The 23,149-nt window shown below is 39.3% G+C and overlaps 1 protein-coding gene across 2 annotated transcripts in view; it reads left to right on the top strand.

The window, feature by feature from the left end:
- Positions 1-23,149, top strand: part of LOC132829048 (signal-transducing adaptor protein 1-like) — a 50,825-nt gene that overhangs the window by 5,453 nt on the left and 22,223 nt on the right. For both annotated transcript variants that reach the window (XM_060846346.1, XM_060846338.1), the window contains exons 3-6: positions 9,296-9,415; positions 12,114-12,170; positions 18,389-18,564; positions 20,627-20,758. In XM_060846346.1, the coding sequence (XP_060702329.1) occupies positions 9,296-9,415; positions 12,114-12,170; positions 18,389-18,564; positions 20,627-20,758 (485 nt within the window). The remainder of the gene's footprint in view (positions 1-9,295; positions 9,416-12,113; positions 12,171-18,388; positions 18,565-20,626; positions 20,759-23,149) is intronic.

Genomic DNA, 23,149 nt, shown 5'->3' with positions numbered 1-23,149 from the left:
TTTTCAGAAGTCTAATAACAGCAGGGAAGAAGCTGTTCTTGAACCAGATGGCATGTGTTTAAGCTTTTGTATCTTCTGCCTGGAGAGGTTAAAAGAGATTATAACTGGATTGGGAGGGGTCTTTAATGAAGCTGGTTGCCTTTCTGCAGCATCAAGATGGAGTCAATGGATGGAAGGTCAGCTTGCCTGATGGTCTACAATACACCAAAGTAGTCATCCTATGTGATGAAAGCCCTGCATGCAGCTAGTAAAGTGCCTAGTAAAGTGCCAGAGTTGGTGGAAGATCCTTTAATTGATTATTTAAATGGCAGAATTGATCTCTAAGTGAGAGGACTGTACCTTCTCTAGTGCTGGTAAAATGACTTCTTGGTTAGCTTAGTTGGATGGGCAGCTAGTTTGTGATGCCAAATGACGTGAATAGAGTCGATTCAGTTCCCAGACTGACTGAGGCCATCATGAACGACTCTCCTTCTCAACCTTTCTTCTCACTTGACATATGATGATCCTCAGATTAAACCATCATCAGTTATCTCTGTTTCTCTCTAATGTGCAAGCAGCCCAAGGGGCTCTGGAACAAAGACAAACTTATGTAGCTTGGTGGCAGGAAGACAATTTGCACTGTACTCTTCACACTTCTCTATTCCCCCACTGCTGTCCTTTGTCATTTTATGGGGCTTTTCCTAAGCTTAGCTCCCAACCTGCCCAAAGAGCTGGTAAATTCCAGTTTGTGCCTGGGTACCATTTTTCGCTATATTCTGTTTAATTGTGATGTTGTTTTGTTTATCTTAAGTGGGTTTCATTTTATACACATTTGTTGAGCAAACTGTTTGCCTGCCTATAGGAATTTATGGATTATTGAATCTAATAACCTATCAATTGCTGAAAATCAAAAGCAAATGCACACTAAATATGACATTGTGTTGTTTCCCAGTACATGGTATATCCTAGTCTCCTAATCCCAGAGGTACTTCTGTTTTGGTACTACTTGGCTGTTGACATACAACAGAGACTGGAGAACAAATAAAAGGCTATGGAAACTGAGAAAAACATTCCACTTTGCCAAGATCATGAATTAAGTGAGTTATGCTAAGCCTGCCTGTGTAGATCTTCCCTGATATTCAGCAGTTTGGAGCAGAACCAAAATTAAGTCCTGACACCTTTTTTGTACATCACTGATACTTTGGCAGGCATTGTTTTTTAAAAAAAAATGCATGTTTTTTTCTCTCTCATTCTAATAACCTCCCAACTTGCTTTGCACAAGTAAGTGATGAATTTCCTTAACTGTGACTTGATGTCTATAGGCTTTACTTACTTAATCTGTTGCTGCTGCTCTAAGGCTGTTAATGTTTCAACTCTGGCTGCTGCTAAAATTTCCCTGTCCTTGAATCAAAGTTATTTTTTCTTTCCCTTTGTACAAACTTAAGTTTGCTATTGGCTTTATCAGTCATGCCTTCCTCTAACGAATAGAATGTTATCTCTGTTCTGAAGGAGTAGACTTGCCTCCATGTTAGTTTGTGGGTTCATGCCATGTTCTGGACGTTTGCAAGACAAAATCTGGGATGATACTTTTAAATTTACAAAGAAAATGAAATAAACTAATTTCAGGAAGTGAGTTGTATATAGGCTAGGGTTGTGAAATATGGGGAAAGAACATTGCGTCTACCCTATAAGTAGTAAATAACACCAAATACAAACATTGCACAGAAATATTGGGTCTGTCTGCAAAATGTTGAGTCATAATAGGATTCTGAAGGCTGTGTGTCTGCATACACAAGTGTTGAAAAATGTGGTGCTGGAAAAACACAGCAGGCCAGGCAGCATCCAAGGAGCCTTGTCTGCATACACAAGGAAGGTCCTGATATTGGCACAGAGGGCAGGAGATTGCAAACTCCCTTTGAAAATTCCAGGTAGGCATATTGATTATTTTGAGGAGGAGAGGTGCAGCTTCATGTCCAAGCTGATCGAATACCTTCTCAGCTTCAGGATTTCCTGAGGCCACAGTTTAAACCAAAAAAACTAATATAAGTTCAACAGAAGAATGAAAGCAATGTGAGGGATGTTGATTGGAATTTGTTACACCTTAAAAAGGTCAAAATTAAGATTCCTTTAAAAATAAAAGGCCCCACTTTTATATGAAAAGGAAATGCTGAAGTTAAGTCACTTGCATTATTCACACATGAGGAAGAGCAATCAAAACATAAATTATGTATATTCTCTAAAATGGACCCAAAGATGCAGGTCCAGGCTGATCCTCCCTCTCTCTGGCATTTCCCCTGTAAGACCCTGTGTTTGATTTTACCTTTTGTGCCTGAGGGGAGTTTATGGGGATTGTTGCAAGTATTTGGAACAGCATCGTTAAGTTGGGATAATCGATTGGGTTTTCAGATAGGTTACGTTATTCGGTTTTATGTTCTCTTTTGTCTGTGTTTCGTTCGGTAATCTTGTAAATAAATCATGTTTTCATTAAAACTAAGTATTTGAGCTGTTGCATCTCTCCTGGAATATCCACTGTATACCTGCTTAAAACAACTAGCAAAGTTAGGGTCTGGGCTACTTTGTTGAAATGTTTTGAGAGGGGGAGGGGAATCTGGTCTGGTCCTTAGCATCATTGAAAGAGGTACAGTGTATAAACATATTCTTTTTGTCAGCAAAGACAAGGACCTTGTGTATTAATGTATGTAATTTCCAGTACATGTAAGTACGCCATACTGGGAGCTTGACAAACAAATATAAATTGATTACCAGTGTAATTCTTCACACAGTCTTGCTGTTTAGCAAATATTGTCCAATTACAGAATCATATCTAATGTTGGAAATAGTGAGAGCTTTGCAGGCTCTTTGGGCATGGTCATTACTTTGCTTTTGCAAACAGCCAACGAATATTGTTATGACACAGGGTAAATCCTCCTACTTAATTTAAGAAAAGATTTATTTTGTGCAGTAATCTGTGAAAATTTGAGAGGTCAAGAACTATTTAAAGTAAAAGTTAATAATTTTATTTCTTAAAGTATAATAGACAATAATTAACTAACAACTATTTACAACTCCTTCCTCTAACCTATCTATTATCTTCTTTAATACAAGTCTGATAAAAACCCCAATTAAGATTCACCAATACAAGTTTTCAAAACAAGCCAACTATTGAATCTTCTACTTGGATCTTCCTGTATACTATTTTCTTCTTCTTACAGATTATGCTTCATTGTTCAGGGATCGATGAAGGTACCTTTAAGAGAGCTAGTCTCCAGGCAATCTTCAGATGTCATTGGCTTGGTGATTCTCCTCCCAACTGTTCAATTTTTCCGGTCTTATACCCCCAAAGAATTGGATTGTCATTGGCTTTTAAGATTGTCAACATACTGAATTCAAACTTGATTGGAGTTTATCTTTTTTTAGGGCATAATTTAAACTGAGTGGCCTAATTTGAATTTGTTTTTGTCTCTAGGCAACCAGCTAATCTAATTTTCAACCAAGCATTACATTGTTATCTTTTTCAGAATACTTGGTGATGTGTCAGGCAGTTCTGCTAGCTTTTAACTCTCTTAAAGGTACACTACACCCACATCTTCATAACACCTCCCTCCTTAATAAAAAGATAAACCATCATAATGAAAAGAAGGCTTCTTTTTTTCTCTCTATTCTTTAGCCACATTACCCTAACATACAGATAACTTTAATCTAAGTTCACCTTAACTTCTTCCCATATAACTGTATATATGTATATAGTATTAAATAAAGGCAAATCTCATTCAAACTTTATCAGTTAAATCTGTTATAACACATCTGCAATTACATTCTTACAACCCGCAACATGTACAATTTTTAAATTAAAAGTCTGTAACATAAGACCCCAATGAAATAGTCTCATATTCTTGTCTTTAAAACATTCTAAGAATGTAAGCAGACTGTGATCCGTGTACACCACCACCTTCAACACATTGTTCATGGCATACGGATTAAAATGTTGTAAAGCCAGTACCAAACTCAATCGTTATTTTTCAATCGTGGAGTATTTCCTTTGGTGGATGTTGATCTTCTTCAAAAAGTAACTAACTGGCAGTTTAATCCCCATCCTCATCTTCCTGTAGAAGTACAGTTCCAACTCCTATGTCACTAGCATCAATGGAGACTTTAAAAATATTGAAATGTTTGGGACATACAGCTGTATGCCCAACATCAGCCTTACACTGAAATTCATATGTTATATCAATTATTTGTGTGATAGGCAGAAAGCCTTTTGGTTCGGTGACAACAGCATGTTAGTTGGGAACATTATTCATTTCTACTGTACATTAACAGTGTGAAACAACATAGCACTCACCCATTGCTCTAACCTTTAGATACCTTACCCTTAACCTGAGACAGACTGGCACTTCTCAGAGTCAAGGCCTTAGGCCTGTTCATGAGTTTGTGCAACTTATAGCAAGAAATGGTCTAATCATGGCAGCCATTATTCCACAGAATGGTTGCAAACCTCCCTATTTAGGTATCAAGATTACATAGTGAACAAATGGCTTGGACTGTATTGAGAAAGTTGCCAATAAGGCTGATCCCATAGCACTTAGAAATATAGGAATCTCTACATTTTTATTGAACAGTGAAGGTAGATTTGTGGTAAACAATGGTAGAAGTGTAATAGCATAGTGACTGATTTCTTGACAAAGTCAGCTCCATGTATTCAAATTACAATGTGAGCCATATAAGAAAATGTGGGTAATGATAGCTTTCTCTGAAGATTAAGATTGTATTATTAAGCTCATGGATTGAACTCCTCCAAGCCTCCAGCACCTTAAAGTTCCACTTCTCTCACACTGCTCACATCTTTGCTCTGAGGCATGTGGCTCAAGTCAGGAAATTTCCCAACTTGGCAGATGTGTGCCTGTTTAAAGTCTCTTGTTAAGCCAGTTCTCACCCCAGTGAGGTCTTCCAACCTTGGAAACCAATTCTAGGCATTCACAGGTGCAGGGGCATATGGGCGCCCACTAAGATTAAGAATAAATTTATTATTGCATGGCACACCAAGATGTCAATTTCCCACCTACAGCATGTGCCAGCTGTCTGTGCAGAAAACGCACTGCATGTTTATTTAACAAAATGGCCAAGTTGGTAACTGAGTGGTAGCTAGAGCTCAGTGTAGTCAGGAGGGAGTTCTCGTAGTGTTAGTCACAGACACAGTTTACACACTGTCCAGAGGCTTGCCTATGACTAGTGATCCACTCAGGCTAGCAGGTTCAAGAATATGCTTAATTAGTGGACAATGGCTAGTGCTGTCAGGCCATAGTGAGGGGAATAGGGTTTCATCAGTTGTGGAAGTGCAAACACAGTGGTCAGGGTTTTGATCAGTAACATCCAGGGGCTGTTTGTCGAAGCCTGTCAAAGGTCTGGGATGATTTATAATCCTAAGTGTTGGTCTGTTGATCTTTCAGGAGAGTGCAAACAAGGGCAGTGAGGGCTTCACTGACAGAAAAGCAAAAAGGAAGCACAGGCATTTGTCGAGGTGGATACAAGGAACATAATGGAGGGAAACTTGAGGTGTGTGGGGATTGGCAAAAAGTTTCAGAGAGAATAGTTGGCTACAGGGGAGGGAGGAGAGATTATTGACAGTGACCATCACCATTTCCTCTACAGGGGTAAGCATAGAGGAGCAAGATAGATGGTATGTAAGCTGGGAGAACAATTAGAAGCAAAATTCATTGTGGAATTACACTTCTTCATATTAGTATGAATTTCATTTTTAATCAGAATTTTCCCACCTTTTCCGTCAATGTGGAATTCTCCCATATGGAAATAGGCTGTCAGGATCAGTGAGATAAAAGGAGGCCTTTGCAGAGGTGGTAGGAGGGTGACATTGACCTGGCAACCAGACAGAGCCCGAAGCTCGCGATGACCATTGCGAGCTGTGTTCCTTGCCATCACTTGCTGTTGTCCAGATGTGAAATGCAATTAGAAAATATTGGAAACAATGGGGATTACAGTTCCTTGGCCACTTAGGATATATCAAGTTAATGAGAAATGCTATGGAATCATAAGTTGATCTTTTTCCTTTATAATATGCCTATCTTTCTAACCTCATCCAGTCTTATAATCGTTCCAGGCCTTTACATTTCTGATCTCTTCTGTATTTCCTAGTTCATTGTGATCAAGGTTGATGCATATAACTTCATTCGTGTCATACTTGAGCTTTTCAATTCCCTTCCTAAATGACTTCTGTTCTTTCTACAGCAAAAGCAGAAGTTGCTGAAAATCTTAGCAGGTCTGGCAGCATCTGTGAAGAGAAATCAGAGTTAATGTTTCGGGTCCGGTGATTCTTCCTCAGAACAGTTCTGAGGAACAGTCACCGGACGCAAAATGTTGACTCTGATTTCTATCCACAGAAGCTGCAATTTATGTTTTTATTTCTGATTTATAACATCTGCAGTTCTTTTAGTTTTATTCTGTTTTATCTACTCCTTAAAGAATACTTTTGACAGAGTTTGTTCATGTTTCCTGATAGCCACTCTTGGCTTGCTTTCAGATTTTGTTTGATTTTTGTGCTGTGAATTTCCTTAATGTTTTGTTGTGTTTAAGATGACACATAAGTGCACGTTGTTGCTGTATTTACAATGCTCTGTTGTCAAAAATGTTTGGGATAGGATTTCCTATGACTTTGCCTGACTCCTCCACTGTAACTTTTGGTCATGAGCAGGGGAAAGTGCCTGTTACCATTGTTAGCTCCAAATATCTGGTTTAAACACTTTTGAAGTAAGAATTGGCATCCACTACAATAATTAAACAGACAAAAGTATGCCTAATTTTAGTTTTTAATACCAATGGCACAACTAACCAAGATATTTTGTGGGTGAGCTGAGCAACATCAATCAGTTCACATATAAGGAACTTGAACAATTTTATCCAAGGTATGCTTAAAGATAACAAGCTTGAGTCAGTATTAAGAATATGGAATCTGCTCAGTGAGGATTAAATCGAGATAGAATCAGGTTCTACTACTGTTAATGCTGTTCAGCTAAGGAGAGATTTCTAAGGCTGACACTCAATAGGACAAAAGATGTTTTGTTGAAAATGAAAAGGGAAGGTAGGAAAATTCTAATTTAAAATGGAACTGTTTCTACCATGAAAAAGTGTAAGTAAATTATAAAATCAGACAGCACAAAAGGATATCATCTGGCTAATTTTGGCCCAATCCTTAAAGAACCTATCCAATTAACACCACTACCCTGCTCTTTCTCCATCATTGTGCAACTGCTTTCTTAAATTGGAATGCTTCTTTGCGAGCTGGCTTTAGTTTGAACAGCTTCATTAATAAGTGGAGGAGTTTAAGGAGGGAGCAATTCTTAGGACAAATTTCTTTGCAGTCAGTTACTTAACAAGTAATTTGCTCCAGAGACCTGATTAATCATTGTTGAGTTTATGTTTACTAACAAATCTCAAGTGTAGAGCCAACCATTTACTTTGATGTGACCATGTTTTATTTTAGATTCCAGAACTGTGTAAACCAATTCCAGTGGTTTGGCATGTTCTTTTTATCCTGGCCGTAGACACCCCAGGTTTTACAATGAGTGATATCTATGATTCTGTTGTAATAATAAGGTTGTTGGATTTATACTATTAATAGCTGCAATTGTGAAATGAAGCAAAAGCAGTTCATATTGATGCATTTCATGAAATTTCAACTCAGGGTGAATATCCACTAGTTGGTTAGACGTTTGTTTTGAATGGTTGAACAAAATGAATGACATTCCATTGACTGATGTTCAACTTTCTTGCAGTCAATGAAGTTAGATGTCAGGCAAGGTGCATAACAGGAGTGGTGTCCCTACATCTAAGCCAGAAGACCCAGGTTCAAATCTTACCTTTTCCAGAAGTATGAAATAACATCTCTGAACAGGTTGATAGAAATGATCTCCTTGCCGGTGAGCCAGAGCCTTGAGCCTAGGTTCAAGTCCCACTTGATTCAAAGGTGTGTCCTAACACCTCTGAGTGAGTTGATTATAAATGCATCTGATTTTAATACCTGAGACCATCATGGACTAAAGGAAGAAAAAGATGTGTTGTAAAGAAGAAACATTGACCTAAAATGGCTGCAGTGATCACCTGGCCTGGTTGAAACAATGTAAGATAAATGAAGACCATTGAATAAAAAAAACATTATAACAAATTACCCTGCAAATCAGTCAGGTGTAAAGGAGCCCTTGTCTCCTATTTTTGATTTCCACTTATAAAGCCACAGAGTCTTATAGTCATACAGATCCTTAAGTCCAACCAGTCCATGCTGAACATAATCACAAACTAAACTAGACCCACCTGCCTTCTCCTGGCCATATCCCTCCAAACCTTTCCTATTCATGTATCCATCCAAATGTCTTTTAAACATTGTAATTGTACCTACATCCACCATTTCCTCAAGAAGTTCATTCCATATTTGAACTATCCTCTGTGTAATAAATTTGCCTCTTGTCTTTTTTAAATCTCTCCTCTCACCTTAAAAATGTGCCCTCTAGTCTTGAAATTCCTCATCTTAGGGAAAAGACAACTACCATTAACTCTATCTATACCTCTCATTATTTTATACACTTCGATCAGGTCACCTCTCAACCACCTACACTCCAGCCTATCTAGCCTTTCTTTATGACTCAAACCTTCCATGCCCATCCACATCCTAATAACTCTCTTCTGAACTGTCTCCAGCTTGAGAACATCCTTCTATAACTGGGTGACCAGAACTGGGCATAATATTCTAGAAGAGGCCTCACCAATGTCCTGTTCAACCTCAACATAGCGTCTCAACTCCTATACTCAAAGGACTGAGCAATGAAGGCAAGTGTGCCAAATGCCATTTTATTTGACACATTGGGTGAAAATGACTTACAAATTCATCAGCTAGAAAGATGACGACACCATGGGAATAGACAAATGAATTGTCTAACAGACGAGAAGCTTTTCATTGGTGATGAAACATCCATTCACTGAGAACTCAAGGATTCCACAAATATCAATACAGCTGAAGATACAAGACATTGACTAAACTATGGTTTCAGGTTTAATTATAACAACTGAAGCACTCTAAGATTTTTTTCAAAGTTGCATATTCTTCATTTTTCGATTGTATTCAATACACGCTCCCATTGTGTTGTAATAATTTTTGCAGAAAATTAATTTTAAAAGCAAAGATTAACAAAAAAATCACAGAAAACCACAAACATTTCACAGACTGGTTCCAGCACTGAACCAACCAGGTAACAAATTTATTGTTATTTGTTACATGCTGCTTTGAACTAATGCAGCTTATTATTTTTAGTACACAGAAAAACTGGATCTCCAACATTTTGTATCGATCGAAGATGACAACAGTGGAGGTAAAGACTCCCAAGCGGCTAGCTTTCGACTGCAGTTGATCAATGAGGGGGTGAAGCTGAGGGTAAGCAAACTAACATTCTGATCTAAGCCTTGAAATTAATATTGCTATTCAAAGTAAATGAATTTTGAACCTAATCATTTGGCTTTGCTATTTTGTTATGGGCATTTTTTTTTAAAAAATGGGTTAATTTTCTTTCTATAATATTGAAAAAAAAGTAATTTAATATGCAAGTTTCCTTTGGAAAGAATGGGTTTTGCAACCGTGTAGCATGAGATTGTTGAAAGATTACCCCAGTGAAAGGACTACTGATTTCTCCAGATTCTGCTAAAATGAACAATACACCATTTTAAAATTTTTAGTTAAGCATGTTTTATGGTACAGCTGTGGTAATTCAGTGAAGGAGATGACGTTGAGATTGTGGGGGAGATAGCGGAATTGGCAATTAGTAGTGAGTTTGGACAATTACGAGGGGAGTTGATGATCATGAGGGGACTTGGAGGGCATAGGGAATTGAGAGATCATAGCAGGAGTTGGAAAATTTGCAGCAGGTTCTCTTTAAGCTTACTGGGCCTAGAACTAGAGGAGACACCCCTACTCTATTTGGCTGTAAACTACTTAACTTATGGACCTGACTCATTCAAATTCCTTTCTCCTGCAGGATTCCCAAGGCTTAAGACATCTAGCAGCCATAAATTCAAAATAATAATCCAGTAATAATGAAGAGTCCTTGAAAAGATTTTTATTGACTAACCTGTGGGTGGACTGGTTGCTTGCCTCTTTGTTAAAAACACAAGTGGGTGGCTTGAATGTGGACTGGCATCAGTACTGAAATTTGAAAATATGTTACCTTCTAAGTGAACCCAACCCACTTGATCATGAGTGTTAAATTTAATCCCATAGCGTCTCCAGTACAGAATGTAGCAGTTCTTATTTTACCTGTGCCAAATATTTGAAACAGCTACCTGATTTTTCTACTCCTTTGTTCTTTCCCCATTCATATTTTGTGATGTAATAGTTATTACAGCCTAAAATGAAAGCACTTCCAGCAGAAATTGATATCATGCTAATACAGCCAAGATATATCATGAATAATGTGCAATTCTATTTCTCCAAGATTTGCCCTTTCTGTTAAAAGAACTTGAATGCACCAGAATTTGCAGCTGCAAGTTACTCAATATCCGTGGTCGACAAATAAATTATCATTCATTCATTAAACTATTAATTCCAGTCAGTCCCACTGTTGTCAGCCTCAGTATATTCAGTGCATATGTAATGTTTAAATCACACAGGTCTTCTAATGCTGGACATTCATATTCTAGAAAGTTAGGCAAGATTGTTCACAAATCATTGCATTGTTTTTACATCTGTTGCTCACTGCATGCCAGCTACAGATCTCACCTTTTCTATGATCTGGGAAAGTTCTTTTGGTGTATTTTGTGATTTTTAAAAATTACTCCCAGGATATGGGCTTTGTGGCTCGGCCAGCATTTATTGCCCATCTTTAAGTTCCCTTGAGAAGGCTGCCTTCTTGAACATTGCAGTCCATGTGCTGTAGATAGATCCACATTACTATTTGAGAGTTAGTTCCATGATTTTGGCACAGAAACACTGACGGAACCATGATATATTTCCAAGTCAGGATGGTGAGTGGCTTGAAGGGAAATTTGCAGGTGATGGTCTTCCTATGTGTTTGCTCCTCTTGCCTTTCCAGATGGAAGTGATTGTATGTTTGGACAGTGCTGTGGAAACATCTTTGGAGTAGTTCTGCAGTGCATCTTATAGATGAAACGCACTGCTGTTACTGAGCATCGGTGGTGGAGAGGGTGAACGTTTCTCAATGTGGCACCAATCAAGCATACTACTTTGTCCTGGATGGTGTCAAGCTTCTTGAGTATCATTGTAGCTGTCCCCATCCTGACAAGTATCACACTCCTGACTTGTGCATTGTAGATGTAATGGGGAGTCAAAAGGTGAACTACTTGCTGCAGTTTTCCTAACCTCTGACCTGGTCTTGTAGTCACTGTGAGTACATGGTGAGTCCAGTTAGGTGTTGGGTAAACCCCACCTCTTCTGAGATCATCCGTAATTAATCAGAAATCACCAAATTCAGATATGTCAGTGCCATCGCATACTGATCAATAGTTTCTTTCTCTCCCAACCTCTGATTTTGAACACATTACCATTCATAAGTAGTTCATAATATATCTTCAAAGCGGAAAAATTTCCCTTGCCTGGATTTTCTACCTCTCAGTGACGTTTAGGGTATTATGCAACTTGTATTACACTTTTCTAAGCACTAATAACAGGTTACTACACTTGTTTGCTCAGGACTTTAATTTTGCACTTTCTGAGTCTTGCCTCTGAAAGTGGAATAAATTTCAATTTGGCTCATATCTCTTCTTTTCCAAGGAGCGGGGAGTGGCGAATTCACAGCCATTATGACTTGTCCAACACTTTAGTGTTACATTGTACAGTTTTAATTCTTTCTTGCTGGATTTTTATAGTAGTTGGCTGTCTTTCAGTTTCACTTAATCTTAACTTGATACTTACAGTACAAAGTATTGTGTTATAATGGCTGCTGGAAGATAATATGAAAGCAGTTTCAGTAGAGACAGAGGTCACATGACTATGCAAGCCAGCTTAGTACATTATATACGACTATATTTCCCCAACTAACCCGCAAACATATCAGCATTTGCTTGGTACTATTTACTCTGCAATGATGTACATGTAATGAGCTTATTGTATTATCCACCAGGCTGAAAATGTGGAAGCTAGAGAAGAATGGAAAGGTTACATTATTACAGTCTCTCAGGTATGGATGTTGCTTTTATAACATGTTTCTCCATTTAATGTTGTCAGTCCAGTATTTTGAGAATAACAGACATTTAGTTAAAGGATTATTTGCATAGATGTGGCATGGATGATCTAAAGTAGCATGGGGTGGTTTGGGTTATCTGAGGAGGGGAAGGGTTACAAAGGTTATTATGTTGAAGGGTGAGGTTTAGGAGGCTTATGTTGGGAGTGGGTTACTGAGTGGGTTGTCCAACTCAGTAACAATACTCATGCATAGCATTATAGTTAACAATATGTGCTGCGAAGCTGATTTGTTCGTGAAAAGTCAAAGAAAATAGCAAAATCTCAATTGGGTCAATTGTGCAATTCAGAGAGGGTAAAAATGTGCAGACTGGATTTTCCAAACTTCACATTGAAATCTGAGACTTAGACTGTCAGTTTTGTCCTGGTTATTGAAGCAGAGCCAGAGTATGGTAGTTGTATATCTGTAATCCCCCGCATTGCTCTCCCCATTTAATTTCTTTTCTGCATCCATTCCAATTTAAAGATGATTAATATTCCCAAAAAAGAAGGAAATCAAATTCCAAGCTTTTTATGTTTGTTAGTTCTGCAATATTGTCATTGGAGAATGAACTTTGTCAATGAACTTTCCTAGGTTAACATTCTTAAAATTGTCTCCCTTCACCTATCAGTTTATTTGTAGACTCAGATTTTTCTGGACCTGGGAAACTGTAGCAGATTTTAGGATGTAAACAAAGGTGCAGATGTCATTCTGCTTTTATGCTAACTGCAAAAGCCAAATTTTAAGTAAGTTAATGACATAACCATGCTTCAGCATTTGAGCATGTGAACACAAAAACAATATTTACTTTATTTTTGAATTAATATTTTGGGAGGAAAATGATGTTAATTGTTCTACCATTTTATTCAACTGGAGTCAAAAACTTTCTCATTTAGAAACATTACAAATCAGTCTACAGCATAAAATCTTTTTTGCCTTAAAGTAATGTTAATGAAATGTATTGTCATTATTATGTGCATTTTATCCAATCATTAGGTGTTGAGAACACTTCTAAAGTACTCAACATTTGTAATACTGCAATTGTTTATATGCTGCGTATTTAAAAGTAGAACACTACCTCATTACAGTGATCAGTGCAGCTTTGTGGGAAGCAGTGAGGGGCAGCAGCAATTTCATGACTTTGTGGAGCTCTTCTCCACAGCCAATGGCTCAATTTTACTGCACCACTGCCTGCATATTCAAAGGTAGTGCATAAGTAATGTGCAGTATGTAGATTTCCCAATTCCCTGCTGTCCATCTTGATCTGTTTACGATTGTGTGTGGAGGTGGTGCACATGAAAGGCATTGGGCACCCTGTACACTCTTGGTCTGATTGAGGCCAAGAGAATTGTTATGGTGCAGAAAGAGGCCATTCAGCCTACTGTGCCTGTACCGGTTCTATTACGTAGTGCCAATCATCTGTTTTTCCCCCATATCCCAGCACATTGATTCTATCCAAATAATCATCCAATGCCCTTTTGAATATCTCAATTGCATTTGCCTCCACTAAGTTTCCATCACAGTGCATCCCATACCCTAACTATTCACTGTGTGAAAATGTTTTTTTTCACATTACCTCTTGCTTCATTTAAATATCACTTCACATCTGTTGCTTCTCGTTTCTTTTATTCTTGTGAACCGGAACAACTTCTCCTAATCTATTCCTTCTAGCTTGCTCATTATCTTGAAAACATTTATCAAATCTCCCCTCAGTCTTCTTCTGTCCAAGGAGAAAAGTCCTAACTTCTTCAGCCTAGCTATATAGCTGAAGTTTCTGATTCCTGGGACCATTCTTCTAAATTGCTTTTGCAGTCTCTCTAATGCTTTTGTATTTTTCCAATAATGTGGCACCCACAACTATAGAATCATAGAATCCTGACAGTGTGGAAACAGGCCCTTCGGCCCAACAAGTCCACACTGATCCTCTGAAGATTATCCCACCCAAATACATTTCCTATTATTCTAGATTTTACCTCTGATGAAGGGCTCTTGCCTGACATGTTGATTCTCCTGCTCCTCGGAAGCTGCCTGACCTGCTGTGCTTTTCCAACACCCCACTCTCGACTCTGATCTCCAGCATCTGCAGTCCTTCCTGACTAATTCACCTAACCTACACATCCCTGAACACTATGGCCAATTCACCTAACCTGCATATCTATGGATTGTGGGAGGAAACCGGAGAACCTAGAGGAAACCTGCACAGACATTGAAGAATGTGCAAACTTCACACAGTAAGTCGCCTGAGGCTGGAATCAAATCCGGGTTCCTGGTGTTGTGTGGCAGCAGTGCTGACCGCTGAGCCACCGTGTACACAAGGCTTCAGCTGAGGTATCACAAGTGTCTTGCGCAAGTTCAACCTCATCAGCTTTTTCTTGTACCTATCTCCCTGCTAATAAAGTCAAGAACACTGTATGCTTAATTAACTGCTCTTTCACCTGTACAGCCATTTACAATGATCTATGTCTATATACACCCAGGTCTTTCTGCTCTTGCATCCCCTTTAGAATTGTACCCTCTATTTTATATTGTCTTTCAATATTCTTCCAACCAAAGTGCATTACCTGATGATTCTCTATGTTGTAACTCATCTGCTTCCTATCTATGCACTCCAGCAACTTGTAAATGTCCTTTTGAGTTTCACACTGTCCTCCTCAGTTTGCAATTCCTTGAAATTTAATGTTATGTGCAAATTTTAAAATTGCCCCTACACTCCAAGATGTAGATCATTAATATATATCAGGAAAAGCAAGGGTCCCAATATTGACCCCTAGCGAACTTCACTATGAATCTTCTTCCAGCCTGAAAAATATCTTTTGGCCATTATCCATTATCATGTATTCTTTCTCATCATGTTACGTTTCTCATGTCATGTCTCATATTATTCATATACTGTGTCAAAAATACTATTTTGTAAAATGAATCTTCACAATTTATGTTTAAACTAATCAATGCTGTTTTCACCATTTTCTTAAGGAGTTTAGATAGATCATCCATCACTGAAATACTATTTTGGAGGTTATGTTTAACTTAGCCCCACCCCCATTTCAAATGCAGGCCAAATCCTCTAGTTATGCTGTTCTAAACAAAGTGGATAACTTGACAAGATTTTGTCTGTGATATAACAGAAGTTAAGATATTCATATTGTTCCTTCTCCATTTCACTGCAGTCATCCCTGATCTTCAACTTCACCTCCACTTTCTCACACATTCCTCATTTCATTGATCCCCTAAGAGATCAGAACCTTGCCTATCTCAGCCTAAAATACGTCAAAAAATGGAGCAAACCTCGGGCAGAAAATTGAAGATGTGAATTCCATTTTCTTACATTCCTCAATGCACAATGTTGCGCATTTGTTTTATAGGCAGAATGTATTTTTGAATGGATGGCAGTGTCCTTTTAATGGAAAGAATCACTGTTGTAGCCACAGCATAATAGAGTCATAGAGTCCTACAGCATGGAGACAGGCCCTTTGGCCCAAACTGGTCCATGCTGACCAAAATACCTGTCCACACTAACCCCATTTCCCCGCACTTGTCCCATATCCTTTCAATCCTTTCCAATCCATGTATTTGTCCAAGTGCCTTTTAAATGTTGTCAATGTACTTGCCTCAACCACTTCCGCTGGCAGCTCATTCCATATGCGTACCACCCTCTGTGTAAAAACTTTGCCCCTCAGGTTTCCTTTTATTCTTTCCCCTTTAACCTTAAACTGATGCCCTCTAGTCCTTGATTCCCCAATCCTGGGAAAAAGACTGGACAGTAGTGGTTTAAATGAACATTATGGCACTATCTGTGAGCTCAGGGAAAGCCTGTAGCTCCTCAATTTCATGAGCCCTTGTTATGGTTTCTGTCAGTTGTTCCAAACTGACTTCCTCAAACAAGGCTAAGTTTGCAGGTCTGCTGAGTTTTTATTTGCTAGGTTAAAGGCTACCTTATTTGCATTAGGATATTAGTATCCTGAATAAAAAAAATAAAATTTAACAGGACAGATCGCCTGCACAGCAATGACACAGGTAGGATCACCAGTGACCTATGACTCTATTCTCTTCTGTCCCTGTTGGAGCCACATTCCCTGGGCCCACATAATAACAGAGAGAATAGAGGAGAGAAGCAATGAAGAGGCCATTGCCTCCTTTTTATGACTCCAAATGTCATGCTAAGTTAAATTCTTCAAAACCTTAAGGTTTTAAGTGAACTGAATGGGTTAGTGAGTGGGTAGTTGAGATTGGGATTAGATTATTAAGTGAGTGGGTTCCTGAATAGTTGAGTTAGAGAGTTTAGTGAATGATGAGGTTGGTGTGAGAACCATTTTTGAAAGGGACTGAGTGATACAAGTTTAAACTGACAAGGTAATTACAGATCATGACTTTTCAAGAATCCCAATGAACAACAAAAGTATGTCTCCTGCACAACAGGATTCAAATTTCCCATGATATTAATCAAGGAACAGCAAGGGGGGGCTTTGCATAATTTCTTGAACAACAACAGCTTGCAACAAACATTATAAAAACAGATGATCTATTCATTCATGTCTGTTTTTGGGACATTTATGTATTAAAATTGACTACTGTGTCTGCCTGTACTACAATATTGATCATATTTTAAAATTGTTAATTGATTGTGATGTGCTTTGGGATGTTCTGAGGTTGTAAGATCCAAAATAAATATAAATGTTTCTCATTAACATGAGATGCCAGTTCTAAGTAGATGTTTTTGACCCCTGGCATCAAGTGTTGAATCAGGCTGTATGAAATCCTGTATGGCATAAACTGAAATTGGGAAAAGTTTCTGTTTTGATCATCTGAAGCATCATCATAATGTTGAGACATTCTGTTCCCTGTCCATCTGATAGAAAATGTAGTTATGTGCTTGAGCCGAAAATGTGTTGCTGGAAAAGCGCAGCAGGTTGGGCAGCATCCAAGGAGCAGGAGAATCGACGTTTCGGGCATGAGCCCTTCTTAACTTTTCAGCCCATTCCTGAAGAAGGGCTCATACCCGAAACATCGACTCTCCTGCTCCTTGGATGCTGCCTGACCTGCTGCGCTTTTCCAGCAACACATTTTCAGCTCTGATCTCCAGCATCTGCAGTCCTCACTTTCTCCGTAGTTATGTGCTTATATGGTAAAATTTCATATGTCTCGTATACAAAGTGGCAAGCTACCTAAAAACAAAACTCAGCATATGTTTATTTATATTGAACAGTATAGGTAAGAAACATTTTTGTACTCTTCACATTTAGTTTGCATTGGCTTTCAAAGAACTAGTAAGAACTTCAAGGCCGGATAAAAAATACAATCCAACGTTAGCGGAAGATTCATGCCTACCCTCTACTGAACAATAACCAATTGAATGTGTTCCTTTTAACTTTTCAGTCATGTTCACACACCCAATTCAATTACTTCCCCATTGACATCATAAACTGTTGTATGCATATGGTGGGTCATTCATTTCCCCGGTTTTCTCAGTTCACATTTTTTTTCAGTCTCATTAGATCTAAATAGGTGAAATTAAAACAACACTAGCCATGAATGTGTTTGAATTAGTATATGTATATGGATCTTATGTGTTATTTAATTGTTGTTGTTTACTCTTGATGACTCAATCCTCCCAAATAAGATAAATAAGTTTATCTGTGAATTATCAAAGTCTCCATCACCAACCAGTTGACAGTCTATTTGCCTACAGTCCTCTATTGAGGAACAAAGCAAACTAACAGTGAATGTTGCCCACCATTGCCTCAGAAATCAATGGACAAAGCATAACCTCTCTAAAAAGAGAATGCTTTTCTTTTAGCATGTTTTATCATTTATCAAAGGCAATTTCTGTGGCTGAAAATATGCAGCGTTCACTAAGTGGTCCTCAATCCTCTGACGCCAGATCCCAAGCCTCACTGCAACTCCAGGACTAGGCTCAGTAATACTCTTCCCTGTGATGGAATAACTTGCCCAACATAGATTCATTCAGGCAAGGCACTGGAAGCAGCTAGGGCATGTGGAAAACCAGCACAGCAGGTTTTAATTCCAAAGACAAGTACTAAAGCTTTTGTTCTTTTCAAGTTCAAAAATATTTATTATCAGATTTAAAACTAGAACCATGCTAAATTACATCACAAGTGCTATTCAGCCTGTTGTGTCAATAATTTGTTTTATAAGCTCATTTTTATACAATTTTACAGTTGGAGGTTCCCCGTGATTTATCACTGCTGCCAGGACAGACGCTCTGTCTGGAAGAGGTGGTTAAACAAGAAAGACTTCGTCAGTCAAGTGCTCCAGTGAGACCAGAATTGCAGAGAATTTTGGTGGAGAAGCCTGATCCAGATCTCTATGATGATGTGTTGACCGCAATGCCAAAGTATGTAGCAACTCAACCACGATCGTTTGATAGCACCCTCCAAACCTATAACTTCTGTCACCTAGAAGGACAAGGGCAGCTGTTGTATGGAAGCACCACTTGCAAGTTCCCCTCCAAGCCACACACCTTCCTGATTTGGAACTGTCAGGTTCTTTCACTGTCACTGGCTTAAAATCCTAGCATTCCCTTCTGAACAGAACGATGAATATCGTGGGACAATAGCAGAGATACCAGGCAGTGGTGCAGTTCTTGGCCCAGATCAGGACACCACCGTTGGCATTTCACCCCAATAGTTGGCCTCCTGGAACCCCAGACCCTAGTTATTGGGCCTCAATGTATTTCCATGCCCTGAACTCTGCCCACACCACGTTGATTCCAGTAGTTTCTGAACGCAGCTTACCACCACCCTCTGCAGGAGAATGAGAAATGTGAAATAAGTGCTAGTCAAGATAAAAATACACACATCCACTGAATAAATTTTGTTTGTTTCTCTTGAATAGGAGTTGGGAGGTCATGTTGCGGCTATATAGGACATTGGTTAGGCCACTGTTGGAATATTGCATGCAATTCTGGTCTCCTTCCCATCGGAAAGATGTTGTGAAACTTGAAGAGGTTCAGAAAAGATTTACAGGGTTGGAGGATTTGAGATATAGGGAGATGCTAAACAGGCTGGAGCTATTTTCTCTGGAGTGTCGGAGGCTGAGGGGTGGCCTTATAGAGGTTTACAAAATTATGAGGGACATGGCTAGGGTAAATAGACAAAGTCGTTTCCCTGGGGCCGGGGAGTCCAGAACTAGAGGGCATAGGTTTAGAGTGAGAGGGGAAAGATATAAAAGGGACCTAAGGGGCAACTTTTTCACACAGAGGGTGGTACGTGTATGGAATGAGCTGCCAGAGAAAAGGGTGGAGGCTGCTACAATTGCAACATTTAAAAGGCATTTGTATGTGTATATGAATAGGAACGTTTTGGCGGGATATGGGCCGGGTGCTGGCAGGTGGGACTAGATTGGGTTGGGATATCTGGTCGACATGAATAGGTTAGACCGAAGGGTCTGTTTCTATGCTGTACATCTCTATGACTCTATGAATACTTTTGTCTGTGAAGAAGTTACTTTAGGGAGCAGAAAATTTCATTCCTTTATATCAGGTCTTGGTGTCAAATAGCCAGGTTAAAAAGAACTGAACAGTCTGGCAATCTGAAACAAAAAGTGAAAATGCTGAGAAAAGTGACCAGGTTAAGCAGTATGTGTGAATCAAAGACAAAGTTCATGTCTCAGCCTGAACTTCATTTAGATTTCCGATGAGGGAAATTGGTGAAATGAGCATCTTTTCCTTTTTTTGTAGACACTGCCTGACTTGTTCGTTTATCTCCAATGTTTTCTGTTCTTGTGTCAAATATAGTACCAAATGTTCACTTGATCCTACCCTAATAAAGCCCAGCATTAGAAGAATACTCTACTGTGAAAAAATTGTATTTCCCTTTACCTCACCAGCTATTCTTGAGGTTTCAACTAAGAATACCATCTTTTTACCAAACTTGAAAGACTCAAATTGATTTGGAACTGCGTTGTGTTCACCAAATTTATTTCAAATGGGCTTTGATTTTAGAAAAGTTTTAAATACTTAATTTACATGTAATGTAAGTGCATCTTTTTAAGTAAAGAATTATTAGCTATGCACACATTGAAGTGTTCACTAAATGAATACAGCCATCAAAACTATTTTTGAAACCTAGCTCTGAAATGATCTGGATGGTGCACTACCTGAAAGTATATTGGGTGGGAGAAATTTTTAACAACAAATTACAACAGAAAGTTGGAAACATATTTGAAAAGAATGTAAAGGAGCTTGCTACGGGGAAACAGCCAGGGAATAAGACCAACTTGACAGCTCTTACGAAGAACTGATATCGTCAAAATCTGAATGGCCTCCTATGCCTTATTACTTTATAATCTAGCTCTTCCCCACTCTGTGCCATGTACTTTGAAGTACTGTAGGTTTTGCTAGTGCATTAGCAAACTAAATGATTTGTAGTCAAGGCTCACCTTTACTGTTTCTGCAGGTGTTTCTACAAAATTTCTCGAAATGAGGCTGAAGCCATGTTGGAAAGGCACCCTGAGAATGGGAACTTGATACTACGGCCTTCCACCGAGAACACAAACTACTCAATCAGTACTCTGATCACACAATGCAGGTAGATTTTAATATGTGGGGAGGCAATATAAACTAGAGGGTACACTTAGATGGTGAGAGCGTGGTACAAATAACACAAGATCGAAGGTTCAGTCCCCATGTGGACTAAGCTCACTTGTTTCCATGCTAACTCTTAATTCTGTACTCTTGTAACACAGTTGTGTCCCTTTCTCTGGATTAGGAGGCCTGGGTTCAAGTCCAAATTTATGTAGGACATCTCTGAACAGGTTGAGGATAGAGGCTACAATTTTGAGTTGCAGGAGCAGCAATAATTTGGTATTCCATTTTATTCAAAGTAACAAGACCTGTTATAAAAGGGCTTATGCTCGAAACGGATTCCTGATGAAGGGCTTATGCTCGAAACGTCGAATTCTCTATTCCTGAGATGCTGCCTAACCTGCTGTGCTTTGACCAGCAACACATTTGCAGCTGTGATCTCCAGCATCTGCAGACCTCATTTTTTACATAAAAATGGAACCCATGGCTTTAACAAATAAAATCAAGGAGTACAGAACCGTCACAAATTATCAGTTTTCCCTCAGCTATTGGAGCAGTGTGTCTGATTCTGGGAACTTTTAGGAAAGATTTCCATATGATCATAAGATATTAGGAACAGAATTAGGCCATTTGGCCCTTCAAAACTGCTGTACCATTTGATCCTGACTTCTGTTTCTCAATACCATTTTCCTGCCAACTCCTCATAAGTTTTGATCCCCTTACTAATCAAGAACCCATCTAACTCTGATTTAAATGTCGTCAATGATGTGGCCTCTGCAACCCTCTGTGACAATGAGATCCACAGATTAACCGCCCTATGGCTGAAGAAATTCCTCCTCAACTCAGTTCTAAAGGGTCATCCCTTCACTCTGAGGCTGTGCCCTCATGTCTAAGTTTCTCCTCCTGGTGGAAACATCTTCTCCACATCCACTGTATTCAGGCTGTCAGTATTCTGTAAGCTTCAATCAGATTCTCTCTCATCCATTTAAATTCCATCAATTACAGATCCAGAGTCCTCAACAGCTCCTCATTTGTCAAGCTATTCATCCCCAGGGTCATTCTTGAAAACCTCCTCAACCCCCCCTCCAAGGCCAGCACATTCTCCCTTAGATACGGGGCTCAAAACTGCTCACAATATTCCAAATGTGGTCTGACCAGAGACTTAAATTGCTTCAGCAGTACATGCTCTTGTATTGTAGCCCTCTCAAAATGAATGCTTCCAATTGCATTTTCCTTTCTGACTGCCAACTGAACCTATATGTTAACCTTGAGAGAATCCTGAACCACGACTCCTAAGGCCCTTTGTACTTAAGACTTCCAATCCTGTCTCCCCATTTTGAATATAGTCTGTGCTTCTATTCTTCCTACCAAAATGCGTAACCTCACACATTCTCACATTGTAAGCCATCTGCCACGTCTTTGCCAATTCTCCTAACCTGTCTGAGTCTTTCTGCAGCCTTCTCACTTCCTCAACACTATCTCTCCCTCCACCTATCTTTGTGCCATCTGCAAACTTTGCAACAACAAACTCAGTTCCTTCATCATGTTTGCAAGCTTGGCAGGTGACAGGCCTGTTTCTGTGATGTACTATTCTTTTTTAATGCATAATGTGAATAGCTGTGGCTCCAATACCATCCCTTGCAGAACTGTACTAGTCACCAGCTGCAATCCTGGAAAGAACCCCCTTATCTCCATGCTCTGGCTTCTGCCACTACCCCACTTCTAACACCATGGGCTATAATCTTATTTAGCAGCCATCTGTGCAGCACCTTGTCAAAGGCCTTCTGGATATCTAAATCAAAGGCATTCACTGACTCCATTGTCTAACTTGCTACAGATACATCTAGGCTACAAGTTTGCTACAGTACTCCATCAACCTCAGGTACCCTGTGCCTAATAGAGTACCCTTGCAATAGTGATCACCATCCCCATTGACTCCGTCACAACAATCTTTCAGTTTCAGTATAGTCACCCACCACATAACAATGAAATTCCTTGTGACCTGGGGTGAAGTTGATTAGTTGTTGGAACATATTCTACTCAAATCCCTTCATAGATTCACAGAATCCCTTCAGTGTGTAAGCAGGCCATTTGGCCCAATGAGTCCACATCAGCCCTCTGAAGAAAATCCCACCCAACCCACTTCCTCCCCCCTCCAGCCTAACCTCTCACTGTAACCTGCATTTCCCATGGCTAATCAACCTTTCTGGACACTATGGAAAATTTAACACCTGACTTGCACACATTTGGACAGTGGGAGAAAACTAGAGCACCCAGAGGAAACCCACACAGAAGGTGCAAACTCTGCACAGAAGGCTGGCCAAGGATGTATTTGAACCCAGGTCCCTGGCACTATGAGGCAGCAGTGCTAACCACTGAGCAACAGTGCTGCCCC

Source organism: Hemiscyllium ocellatum, chromosome 2, assembly GCF_020745735.1.
Source record: "Hemiscyllium ocellatum isolate sHemOce1 chromosome 2, sHemOce1.pat.X.cur, whole genome shotgun sequence".
In the NCBI taxonomy this organism is placed as follows: Eukaryota; Metazoa; Chordata; class Chondrichthyes; order Orectolobiformes; family Hemiscylliidae; genus Hemiscyllium; species Hemiscyllium ocellatum.
The sequence above is the reverse complement of the archived record's forward strand: the minus strand, read 5'-3'. Positions and strand labels throughout refer to the sequence as shown.